Source organism: Nestor notabilis, unplaced genomic scaffold, assembly GCF_000696875.1.
Source record: "Nestor notabilis isolate BGI_N333 unplaced genomic scaffold, ASM69687v1 scaffold711, whole genome shotgun sequence".
Classification (NCBI taxonomy): domain Eukaryota; kingdom Metazoa; phylum Chordata; class Aves; order Psittaciformes; family Psittacidae; genus Nestor; species Nestor notabilis.
Window position 1 is genome coordinate 98,055 of NW_009913997.1, and position 12,473 is coordinate 110,527.

Sequence of the window (12,473 nt, forward strand, 5' to 3'; positions counted from 1 at the left end):
AGCAGCCAGCCAGCAGCCACTGCTCAGTCCCACCACTTTGGCTGGTGGGCCCTCACTTGAAAATTATGCCCCTGTCAAAGGCTCCAGGTTATCTCCAACACTTACAGGAGGTGAAATAAAGGCTCATCTCTCCAAATACCTGGATGAACCATGACATGATGCCCTTGGTGACCATGGGAGAACTGCTCGAGTGCCCCAAGAACCAGCAGAGATGCGCAGAAACCTTCCCCTTCCATGTCGAGAGCATGACATCAGCCTTTGGCTTGTAAAGGGAGCAGAAAGCTGCGTGCTGGACTGCAGGCTGCCCTCGTAAAATGGGACCAGTTCAATTATTATGCTGCCCTGGAGTCTCTGGGCCAGTCCCTATTGGCTTCAACAGCACTCCTGCTAGCTATTATCTCAGAAGGACGCTCGTTATAGAAAAATCACATCCCTCTGCCAAGTTCTTGTGTCTCACTATTTTTGGAACGGCACGGGCAGGCTCTGTGCCTCAGCAACTGCCAGCAGAGCCACCGAAAGCAAATCCATGTAACGATCAGGCTTGCAGGGACAGTGCTGGAAACAGCATCGCCTCGGGTCCCCTGGAAGCATGAGAAAAGGGATAAGGGCAATAAACATAAAACCTAGAAGGTATTTGACACTATTTGCATAGGAAGCTGATCTCCCCCAGCCCTTTTCATTCTCATGCATATGAGTGGAGACAAAGGGATTTAAGAGCAAACCACCTGCACAGGAAGGATGGTTCCTAAACCCCAAGAAGACAAGACCTTCTTACTGCAAACTCCTTTTAATTAAAACATTCCAGGATCCGCATTCCCCAGGATTAAATTACTAACTCAGCTATTTATACATATAGCTCTTTCACCCGTTCTAGGACAGTATTGTTGAGGTGTTGGATGACAGTGTCAGGTAAACAGAAACAAGCATTTTTTGGTGCTTGTGCCCCCAGTGCAGGATCCACGATTATCCACAGGTCCCAGCACCTGTCAGCAACTCACAGATTACCGGAGCAAGAGCATAATCCTCTCTAACACTAAAGGATGATTCTAAGACCCTAGAAAAAGCAGAGGTAAATGATGTAGGCAAGGTGGAAAGTCCCCAAAGCAAGGCTTTCAATTAAATAAATAAATTAATTAATTAAAACAGATGTGGGGAACAAGGATCGCCACACTTAGATGCATTTGAGCACAACTTAACTGCAAGGGAGCAGCAGAACTCCTTCCTTGCCTTTCACAGAAAAGGAATCTGGAGGTGCAAGTCCAAAACTGCCCAGCCAAGCACTGGGCACGCAGAGGGCCACATCCAGCCTCTGCCAGCCTGCTGTGCAGCTAATATTTCCTCTTTAGGCTCTGAAAGCTGTGACCCATACGAGGCAGAGACAACACTTGCAGCTCCTACCACCTAGCGGCAGCAGTATTTCTCTGTGACACAGCAAGGAGGCTGTTTGGAGGTCAGGCAGCCTCAGCTCACCCTGGGCTTTATTTGCAGCCCTTGCTTGCGGGTACCACTTATGCCGCAGCTGAGACGAAATTAGGACCACAGTGAGCACAGAGGCAGCAGAAGAGAGCAGAAAACCTTTCTGGAAAACATCAGTGGCTAATGTAAGCACAAAACCCCCTCAGCTAGCTCTAAAACAGGTCAGTAAAGTAGCAGCAATATAGACGAACTCAAGTAATGCACTGCTGTTTCTGATACTTGTGCCAGCTCAGCTAATGCTAGATTACTGTCACTACATGACATGGATGGCACCATGCAGCACAGACATGCCCCAGGCTGTTTAAGTTACCCCCTAGGCTGCTTAAGTCAGGGGAAGAGTTTGCTGGTTTGGGTGGAATATTATACAAAAGCCAGAATTCAAACGTCCCTAGATCCAGCCAAACCCTCAATCCCTTTAAGCACTCTGTCCTCAAACTGCTGGAGCATTTCAGGCACTTCCAAGGTCCTTCCTTTCCAGGTTCCACAATTTCCTCTTGAACTGGGTGGGAAGGGGAGCATAACTGGGTGGGAAGGGGAGCATAACTGGACATCCCTATTCTACATGCAGCCTCACCAGTGCCAAGGATAGGGGATAATGACTTCCCCTGAGCTCCTGAAGCAGCCCAGGACATAATTTAACTTATGTGCAATAAGATTCCACTGCTGGCTTATACTGAACTTGGCACTGCCAGTTACCCCCAGCCTGTCTTGACACATCTTATGGGATGGGGCTCTGAGTTGGCTTTGACAAATGGTAAGAAGCCTCAAACAGGCTAGTTCTTGAAAGTTTCCTAAGGGCAGGCCCAGCAGATCATTATTTATCCAGGATCCCCACGGCTGACTGTAGTCAAGCTTTGGGTTTTTATAACATGAACCATTAATACTATACTTTCAGAGTTTGGGCTGTGTGACACATGTGATGTGGTTTCCACATAATTTAAAGTGAAACTAGGTATTGTTTTGTGTAACCTTGCCCCCAACTCCAAACATAAGTAGCATTTTTAAATATTCAAAACACTGGCTGGCAGCTGTAAGTGGTTACTCACTTCTTTTTTATTTTTAAATTTATAATATTGTTTTCTGCTAAGTTTGTGTTAATGGAGAGGATAGCATCATGCCATGTAAAGAACAAGCAGAAGCCCCAAGCACTGTATCAGCCTGGCTAAGCCCTCCTGGAACAACTCTGTCCAATGAATACCCTACTGTTGCAATCATTTCTCTAATATAGCAAAGTGATTTAATTATGCTTTTATAAGCAATTTAAACCTGGTTATTCTGGATTGAAGTGGATGGCACCGAGTGCAGAACATGGGCAAAAGATGCAATGAACCACATTAGTCTGAAATCTACTTTTTCTTCTGTAAACACTTCCCTTTCTGGTTTTGTGCATTATTTGAGACAAGTGGTTTTCTGTTACTGAGAATCCAGATAACGAAGCAAAGTGAGATTCAAGTAAAAAAGGAACCTGGGAAAGACTGGCAATAACAGGGTCCTGCTATGACAAGCACCACTTCCTTGGCACTATTTCAGAGACTGACCAGCTCTGCGTTCTGGGCAGCAAGGGCTGAGGGGTTCTTCGCTCCTCTGACAAGCTGGTCCAGAAATTCCTGTTACAGGCTGCTCTACTGTTTAGCAACCTCCTTTTCATTTCCAGTCTAACTGTGTCCATGGCCAGTCTAGACTCATTTAATCTTAGCCAGCATCTTGACAGCTTCGTTTCCCTTCTCAGTGTTCAGCATCTGCAGACATCAATCAGATCCTCTTTTTGCTTTCAATTTGCTAGTCTAAACAGGCTGAGTTCTCCCATTTTTTTTCCTCTTTACAAAAGACTCCGCAATTACTTCATCAGCCCAGCAGACCTTGTCTGCACCCATAGCAGATTGCATTCATTTTCTGAAGATGATGGACAGTACTAGCACAGTGACCTTAAATCTTTTTTAGGTTCATGGGAAATACTCTACGTAGCCCAGCAGCACACCTGCTATTTTCACATCTACTTTGCAATTCAGTAAGCAAAGCCATAGTAAAGGGCACAGCAACAACTCACAAAACCCACTGCTATCCTACATCTGACTTCAAACAGCACACACCAATACTGGACATCTCCAACATTTATATGAGAACTTCGGGAAAGCCATTAAAATATGAGCTCTGTTTCTTCACGTTATAAAATACAAGAGGAGTTTCCTTGGTTACTAGTGACAACAGTGAGCTCTAAGTTTTGTTTGCTATATAGCACACCTGCTCTGTGAACCGTGTATATAGGAAAAAAACAAACCCAAACCATCTCAAGTTAATTTCTGTTACATGAGCCTATGCAAGGGCTCCACCCTAAATGAGCACAATTCTTAAACTCCATAGCTGGCTGTTGCATCACCCCAGTGAGAAGAGTAACAAATGGGTGTGTGGCAGGACCCATTTGTCTGCCCCCCCCTCCCCCCTTTTTTTTCCCCACAGTCTTTTTGGTTTGTGTAGGAGGAATGAAGCCACGACTAAAAGGGCAAGTTTCTCCTGCCTCTTCTAAGAGGAAAACAAGCTCTATTACCATTCAGCAATGGCTAAAAGTACCTGGAAAGGAGCCCAGGCAGTTTGGAAGAGGTATGCTACAGAAAATGCTTTGGTCCTAATAACAGCTTAGCTCAGGGGCTCCCAAACTTACCTCGCTGGTACACTGCTGCAGCCACTGCCTCCATCACAGCCACTCCTCCTCACCACCCACACCAGCAATGAGCTCCCAGCCACATGCACACGCCACAGGAGGCTCTGAGCTGGACAGGCAGCGCATGTGCAGTCCTGCACTGAGGTACACATACCACAAATGACACACTTCCCTGTTATTACCATTTTGACAGGGAGCTTAGAACAAGCCAGGATTTTGTTTGCCAAATGCCCAGCAGTTGTTAGAGGTGGACTACAGCAGAGTGTCCTGCTTACTCTTGAGCAAAGAAGTTTTCTCCTGGTTCTAAGATGGACATTTACAACACGCCAGGGACCACGTACACAGGAGAGGGCCTCTGTCCTGAACATGTCAGCCAGTGTCAGGAGGAAGGCTGCCCACCACCTGGGCTATACTTACAGGAGTCTGGAAGCAACAGTAGAGCTTGGTGAGAAATGGGTGGTTTCTTGCTAAGGAAAGGATGCGTTTCTCAGTCATGGTGCATTCCACATCGTCATCTTGGAGAATGACGTCCTTCTTCAACACCTTCACTGCATAGAGCTGCCCACTCTCTTTCATCTTGGCAAGCATCACCTAAACCACAGGGGAGGGTGAATTGCAAGGGCTGAGCCTTCACTTTGTGAGCAACACAGAGCCTCTCACATTTTCTCACACTACAAAGGTCAGTTATCTCATGACCAGGCTTGTGGATGCAAGTGAGTCAGCCTGTTAGTATGAGCATCAGTGTACAATCAACGACACACATGCTACTGTTTGCAGCAGGCTTGTCCACGTAGAAATACCCACACAAGTTGCTCCGATGTCTGGTGCAGGGCTAGCTGGATGAAGCTCATTCACTGTGCCAGGAAAAACCCCCTGAGCAGTGCCATTCACCCAACCTCCCTCCTCAGTTACCAAATTCAAATGCACCATTCCACATTGTCTTTGTGGCAAAGCAGAGAAATCAAACCCCCATCTCACCACATTTGAAACCACTGCCTTGTTTCCTTTAAAGGAAAAGTCTTCACATGCTCCAAGAAATGCTGCCCAAACAAGTGCTAACACACACACTAGTAACTACTGGTATGGGCCATGGCATGCATCTGTTCTTTTGGCTGCTTTTTTATTTCTTGTGATATCCAATTCTTTACTTTGCTGTCAGCTTTCTTTCTCTTCCCTCTTCTCCCTGCTCTCTGTAACCAACTTTGTTGCACAAAGCATACTTCACTGAACAGCCCGTGTGCCACATTATGAAATAACTTCATCTATCTTGGAGCTTCTTAAATAAGGAATGTGGTTTTCCCCAAAAGAGCCACAAATAACTCCCACCTTTCCAAAACTGCCCTTTCCCAATACACGAAGGAAGGTTAAGTCTTTGATCCCAAGTTTGCTCGCTGAGGTTTCACTAATGTTGTTGCTGTTTTTCAGGCTGCCTTTTCCCTGATGTCTCAAAGTAGATCTTGAAACCAGTTTCTGTGGAAGAAAGTAAATAAGCATCAATCTGCACAGAAATTGTACTTCTGCTTCAGGGGTGCTCACATGCAGTCAACCTACCAACCTGGGCATTCAGGACCTGTTCAGATGCACTGTATGGCCACTGTAACAGAAAGCAGATTGGTACCACTACTCCGCACAGCTGCTATGTGTGACTGGCCAACCTCAGCGCCATGCAGAGCTGTGCTGAGATGTCAGTGCTGGTTCCTGACCTGGGAGTTCTTAGTGGTAAAACCAATGCCCAGCAGATCCAAGAGGCAAGCCCGATTCTCTCCACCCTCACTCCCCAGGAAAATAAGACACTGAGTGTGGAAATCGAAGTCTCCTACATAACATCAGAGTGAGGGAAACCGTAATTCCTGCAACATGTGAAGTGCTGGTGAGGTCTAGAACCCAAGCAGATTTCATCTGATCTCTTAGGTTCCTACCTGATTTTAAGACTCTTACTCAAAGCCCAGTTCAGTGGGACCAAAACACCAAAGCCTTTTTTCTCCACAGCTGACTGCTGGCTTCTTCCTCTGCTGCAAATGTAATGGAAGGCCATTTCATAATTCCCATGCCAGCAGCAAGGGTCTGGACTTTCAGGAATTATAGCAGTATCAGTACACATTTCTACAGATCCTTTATTTGTGATATGCAAAGAACAGTCAACCTCCAGCGCCCTCTATTCACAGCTCTCCAGGTATGAGTGTACGCATATAAACGACTACTTCAGTTAATTAGTCCGAACAAAGTCACACGGACTTCCTGAGCTCCACCTTGTGACTACTTTGGTGTAAAGCAAAATTCTTCCTGTACAGAAGACTTCTCTCAAATGCCATAGAAATAGCAACCCCTGCTATGGGGAAAAACACAAGTGCACTCAGCACAGCACCCAGCAAAACTCCCAACAGATTTAAGCTTACAGCAGTCTGAACACTCACCTACAGCCTTTAGCTCACATATAACAAGAGGAGATTGTTGAACACTAAGCAAAGATTTTTATTTTCCTGGTTTTATCTCCTTTTGATGTGAAGATTATGCAAACAATGAATGCTAACAAATGCTGATTTTTACGGAGTTGAGAAGGAAGTGAGGGACTTGTGTTTCCCTGTAACTCCCAGGATACCTGTTGACCCATGTAGCTGGCTAACTGTATGACAAGATTTACCATGTCTCGCAATTATGTTTTGGGGATTAATATTTTCTTTTGGTCAAACGAAAATAAATAGACCAACATTTTATTATTGTTTATTGTGATCTCAAGCAAACTCACCTTTTAATACTGCTCTCAAAGGAAACATGATGAAAACCGACTTGTTATCAAATGACAGCTCTAATTTTCACTACTGAGTATGGGCATTTTCAATCAAGTTCTTACAGAGTGTTTTAAACTCTCTGAATACATTCAGATATACAACAGTTGGATTTTTAGGATGCCTTAAGTACTGACAAGCAGAAAGTATACAGATATGTCCCAACCCTGGCAATAATCTCACTAGGACCATGTCTCAGACAACAAAGACAGAGATAATGTTGTGTTGACCCGGACCACAGAATTTAGCCAGGAAAACTGTAGTGAAAAGTGAAAATGTTTCCCAAAAATCACTCAGAACAACAGTGACAAAGCTGTGAAGAGAACCTAGGCTCTTGCTGAGCTCTTCCTTTGCTCTGTTACAAGACCATAAATGCAAACAGAACATTTGTGCTTGCAGTAAAAATAAAAAAAGGTATAGCATTGATTATATTGATCACTTATTTATGGCTCTTATTCCCCTCTCGCTCATGTCAAACAGATAAAAGAGTGAATGGAGTCACAACAATGTGAAACATAAGCAAACAACAAAACACCACCTATAGACTAAAGCCTCCACAAGGGTAAACCAGGATATAAGACATCCATTTTCCAGGTGAAGTCTTTGCCACAAGCCACAGACAGTAACAACCTACTCATACAGTCCACTGCCAACACCATCTGTCATAACTGAAGTCTCTGACTTCTCTTGCACCACGTAAAGACTTGGCTGTAAGTGTTTTACATAAAGAAGGGGTGAAGGGGAGGAAGGGATAAAGAAAAAGACTCACCGAATTTGGGGAAATGCTTCCTGGTTGCAGACCCATGCATGCCAAGGTTTTAGCAAGCTCTGCTGAGTTCACCCCACAGTTCGGTGCAACGTTTGCTTGGCATCGGATGTGGACATTCATTTTACAGACTGACAAGGGTGATAGTAGGGATACAAAGTAAAAGCAAAGGAATGATTAAAATAACTTGGAGGGATTTCTTGCTGAGAAATCATTTAGCAATTCTGCTTTAGGAAATATACCAATATGGATGTACTCTGTGTCTTTAAATTAGAGGGATTTTTGCTACTTATCTCAGCAGAAGCAAAATCAGGACTCTCAAGAAGATAAAATCCTGAAAATCAGGAATATACCCCAAACCCTTCAAGCAGGATGCCATATGTGAAGCTATTCACAAGCACATGTTTGTCAGGTATATAAATACCATTGTAGCTATGCCTGTAGATAAAATTAGTATTTATAACTCTCTAGAATTTGCAACAAACTTCCCCTGCATTTGCAGGTATCTAATTTTAGAGACATACTGTTCAGCAGGAAACTAAAACCTTTCTTGCTCTCACTCATGGATACACACACACCCTCTTGTGGGAGATGAAGGTAAATGGAGACTGTTAGGATTGTACAGTCTGGATCACTGAAGCAAAACACCAGGACACATTTTGTCATCAATTAACAGTGTGACAAACAGGGTAGTCAACCTAAAGCAATGACCATTCTTCTTCTCAATTGCCTTCTTGTTACCTGTTTCATTAGCTGAGGAAAAACATTCAGGTAAAGGGAAAAATGAATGCAGGAAGCAGTGCTACCCATGAATGATTTCAATAATGCAAGTTAAACAAAACTGTGCTGACAGTGCAAAGTAGAGCCCTTCCGCCAGCCAGAGATTAAAAAGTAGATCAGTGGGTTTTTTAACTTTTGCAAAGATGAATATTAATTTCTCAGCTTTCTCTTGAAGGTTACAGAAATCAAGCCCACACAGTGCATCGAAAGTCTAAAAATGTATGTATTTTGTGAAAAAGGCTACAGTTAGAAGCTGCTCACTTTTACACTGTAGACCCTGTCGCATGATTCCCCAGAGCAAGGAACCGCAGTGGTCGCAAAAAGTCGGGACTTTGTAGTTGTGAATGCTGAACTTGTGAGGAATGTTGATTCCAAACCTCTGTTCAGTCACCTGAAAAAAGCACAGATTTAAAATTCAAATATATACATCTATATGAGCTGATGTTCATTTACATACAGGCATTCAAGTGTAAAACTATGAAAAAATAATTACATCTCAGAAAACGTCCCAGTCTGTCACCTCACTGAGGTTTACTGCAAGTGAACACTGAGCGATCAACCTCACCTGCTGCGAGCCTGCTCTGGTTTCCCTGCTGGGCAGGCTGGGCTACCTGACAAGGCAGATTTTAAAGAGGGTCTCCTAGCCAATTTTAAATTCTTAAACCTAAATTAGAATTAGAAGTGTGGATTAGCTCTTCACAAACCTATCATGCTGAAGTGCCACATACAAATTAAAGCTCCAGCATTTTGTAACTAACCAGTTTTCAGATTATTAACTTGCAGACTATATGCAAACATGCAACTTTAGGTCAAACTGCTGATTTTATTAAATTTAACATAGAATAGTTTTCCCAGCTCCTAAAATTCTATTTCTCTTCTCACCCTCCTTGTAATTAACAGTCTTTCAGCCCACATTTCACTGTATCACTTCCTCTCATCCCCTTTTTAACCTTGTTCTTTTCCAATTATGAATCATTCACATCTCAAAGACACTTTAGAAAACGTTGCATTGCTGAAAAACCAACACCCATTTAGCCTCTTTGTTATTTTAAATTTTGTTTCTGAACATGCAGATCCTGGAAGATTCAGGGAAAACCCACAACTTCATTAAGTCACGTCAAAGATGCAACTGAAACTATGAACTTGATGTGAGCAGTTCTCCTCACCTTTGTCTTCTTTTAAAGGTGTTATAAACCCTTCATAATCCTAAGAGAGGGGTAAGGAACCTCACTATTTAACTTGCACTTTAGCTTAGGCATTTTAACTTATTTTCATCTGGCTTGGCATGGGGTCATTTTAAGAAGTCTAGCACTGCAGTTTGGAGGCAAGAAATAACGAAGAAAAGCAAATACGTATCTTGCACTGGAAAACAGGTTTCTGCACGACACACACAATTGAAAATATTACAATTGAATTTTCATCAAATAGTTATTAAACAATTTCCAGTTATAGAAATGAGACACACAATACACAGGGCAGTTTTAAGTAAGAACTGCACTCCTGTCAAATACAGCCAAAACTAGCAAGAAAGCAAGTGTTCAGAAACACGAATTATGCAAGGGTTCTTTATTAAAACATACATAATTTCCTAGAGTAAAGGTGTGAAGCAGTGACTAAATGGCCACTTTGAGTTACCAGAAGAGAAAAAAAGAGGCATAACAAAGATGAGTGGTTGAATTTTAAAGCAGAGGAATCCACATTAACAACTGGGCATCAAGTTTTGATGACAACACAGTTAATCATGCAAGAAAATTACCAAAGAAAACAGTGGATTTGCTATTTCTTTATGTCTTCCAGTGAAGACACCCACCTTCCTAAACTATGTACTAGTTCAACCACTTATTAGCATTGACAGAAGGAAAACTAGATGATACCACATGGCCTTTTTGCATGTCCCTATCACTCACTCTCACTTCTAAATCCATGAATAAAGATAACACAGAGTAGACTCTGTTACAGGACAACCCCCAGCAACCCAGAAGCATCATAAATTATCATGACCCATAATAACCAACACGACTTTACCTTGAGATCGGTCTTGTTAGTATTGTTTTGGCACGTGCAAGCTGTAACAATTAGATGATGGCAGCGCTTGTGTACAACACAGGTGCATACTAGGAAATAAAAGAGGCATGCTGAAGAGAGCTCTTGAAAGACTCTAAACACACCAACCCACCAGCTGGGTTCTTTCAGGCTCAGCTGTTATCATCAGGACACAGTAAAGATGTGAAAAATAATCAGTGGCTTGGCATTTCCAACAGATCTGGAGATGCATCTCCACCCCACTGCAACAGAAATTCTGCACTGGATCATTCATACAGCCTAGAAAACAGATGTCTATACAAAATATGGGTGATGCACATATAACAACAGTATTACTTCTCAAACGAACTAAGAAATTGCTGTTGCAATAGTTATCCAGGGAAGAGTATTTCACACAACGTATGAAAGCAACATTAAAGAACACACATCTGAGATACTCAGTCACCCCTACATCTCAGTGGCATTAGTGCTTCTTACACTGGATATCCACGTGAGTCCCAAACAGGTTAGTTTGTTACTGAGGCTCAGTGCAATGCTTCTGTCTGGGAAGCTGGATAACTGCAGCAGAATGGTGCTATGTCTAGGTTAATTAGCTAGTCCCCATCAAAAGGGCTAATCAGCCTGAAAGCAGAACTGGGCTCTCTCCAGGTATGAAGCTGGCTTGGCTGGAATAAACTTCCATAACCCAGAGTGCACTGCAGACACCACTAAGGGCCAGAGCTATCATATATGTAAGGAGATTTTGTAATGGAAACTGCAAGCTGCAGATGTGTTGCAGGGACCCATGCTGTTCTGTTTGTTGCTTACTTAAGCTTGGGCTCATGAAGAGTTATCAGTAAGATTCACTTTCACCCAGAAATTTTATGTGGGATATCCATTTTATTTACATGCAGCTTCCTTTCATATGGGCACACAAGCACCCTATTATGTTGCACAAGAAGCAGGCTGCATTAGAAGGCTATACTGAATGACCATGCACCTCTAAAGCAAGTAATTCTGTCATCTCACCACAGAAAAAGGGAAAGGCAGAACAATAATTAAGAGCAAACAAGCACCATAAACATCATTCAGCCAAAACATGCATTCAGACAAAAGTGCTGTGCCAGCACACAGGACTGCCCTTTGAAGTCACATTCCTAATTCCACTTTGTTGAACTTCACAGGGAGACAAAGAAAGAGGGTGGCCATTCCAGTAGGGTACTTTGTGTACCAATACCAGCTGAATACTGGCTGAATGCTGTCCTGAAGAGACCCTGAAGGTCTCAAGCCTAGCTGGGTGTTGCAGGTACTCAGGAATTCAGTGGATCGGCACAGGGTAAAACACAGGAACCAGACCCTTAGGTGTTTGTATGAATGTAGGTGGCTGCCCCTGCATCCTGACAGCTGCTTAAATGCACAGTTTTGGCTGGCTAGGGAGGAGTGGTGACTTCAGAGAAGCTTATAACCATAGGATGTCCCAGCAGCATGGGAAAGCATTCCTGAAACAGCACATCCTACACACTCACCACGCAGGAGAAGAGCACCTTACCTTGGCACTGGTATCCCTGCTTCCCAAATACGCCCCTGTTCAAATACAAAGTATGAACATAATTTAACATCAGAATGCCAGTCTCCTTCCAGATCATTTACAGAAAAGAGCCAAAACACAAGGGGCTCCCAAATGACCAGATGCCTGGGGCAAAACCGCCCAGCAATAATGGTACAATTCAGCACAGGGGTGTGAGAGCTTAAGAAAGTACTGCAAAGGCCACAGCTTATAGGGCGGGCTGTTGTATGCATGTTATTCCCCATATCCCCTCCTCACTCTATCTTCTGAAATAACTTACATTATTACAACATACACCACACTTAGACTGATCCCAGCAGCCCACACCCTGTTATTATCTCTCCCACTCCATGCTCTTTTGAGACGTATCTAAGATGTTCTCCCTGCTGTGCCTACTCCCCCACATGTATCACCCCA

The 12,473-nt window shown here is 43.3% G+C and overlaps 1 protein-coding gene across 1 annotated transcript in view; it reads right to left on the reverse strand.

The window, feature by feature from the left end:
* PRKCH (protein kinase C, eta) overlaps positions 1-12,473 on the reverse strand; it is a 91,194-nt gene that overhangs the window by 54,950 nt on the left and 23,771 nt on the right. The window contains 6 exon segments of the mRNA XM_010023440.1: positions 4,553-4,726; positions 5,462-5,605; positions 7,691-7,818; positions 8,729-8,858; positions 10,493-10,581; positions 12,039-12,073. Of these exon segments, the coding sequence (XP_010021742.1) occupies positions 4,553-4,726; positions 5,462-5,605; positions 7,691-7,818; positions 8,729-8,858; positions 10,493-10,581; positions 12,039-12,073 (700 nt within the window).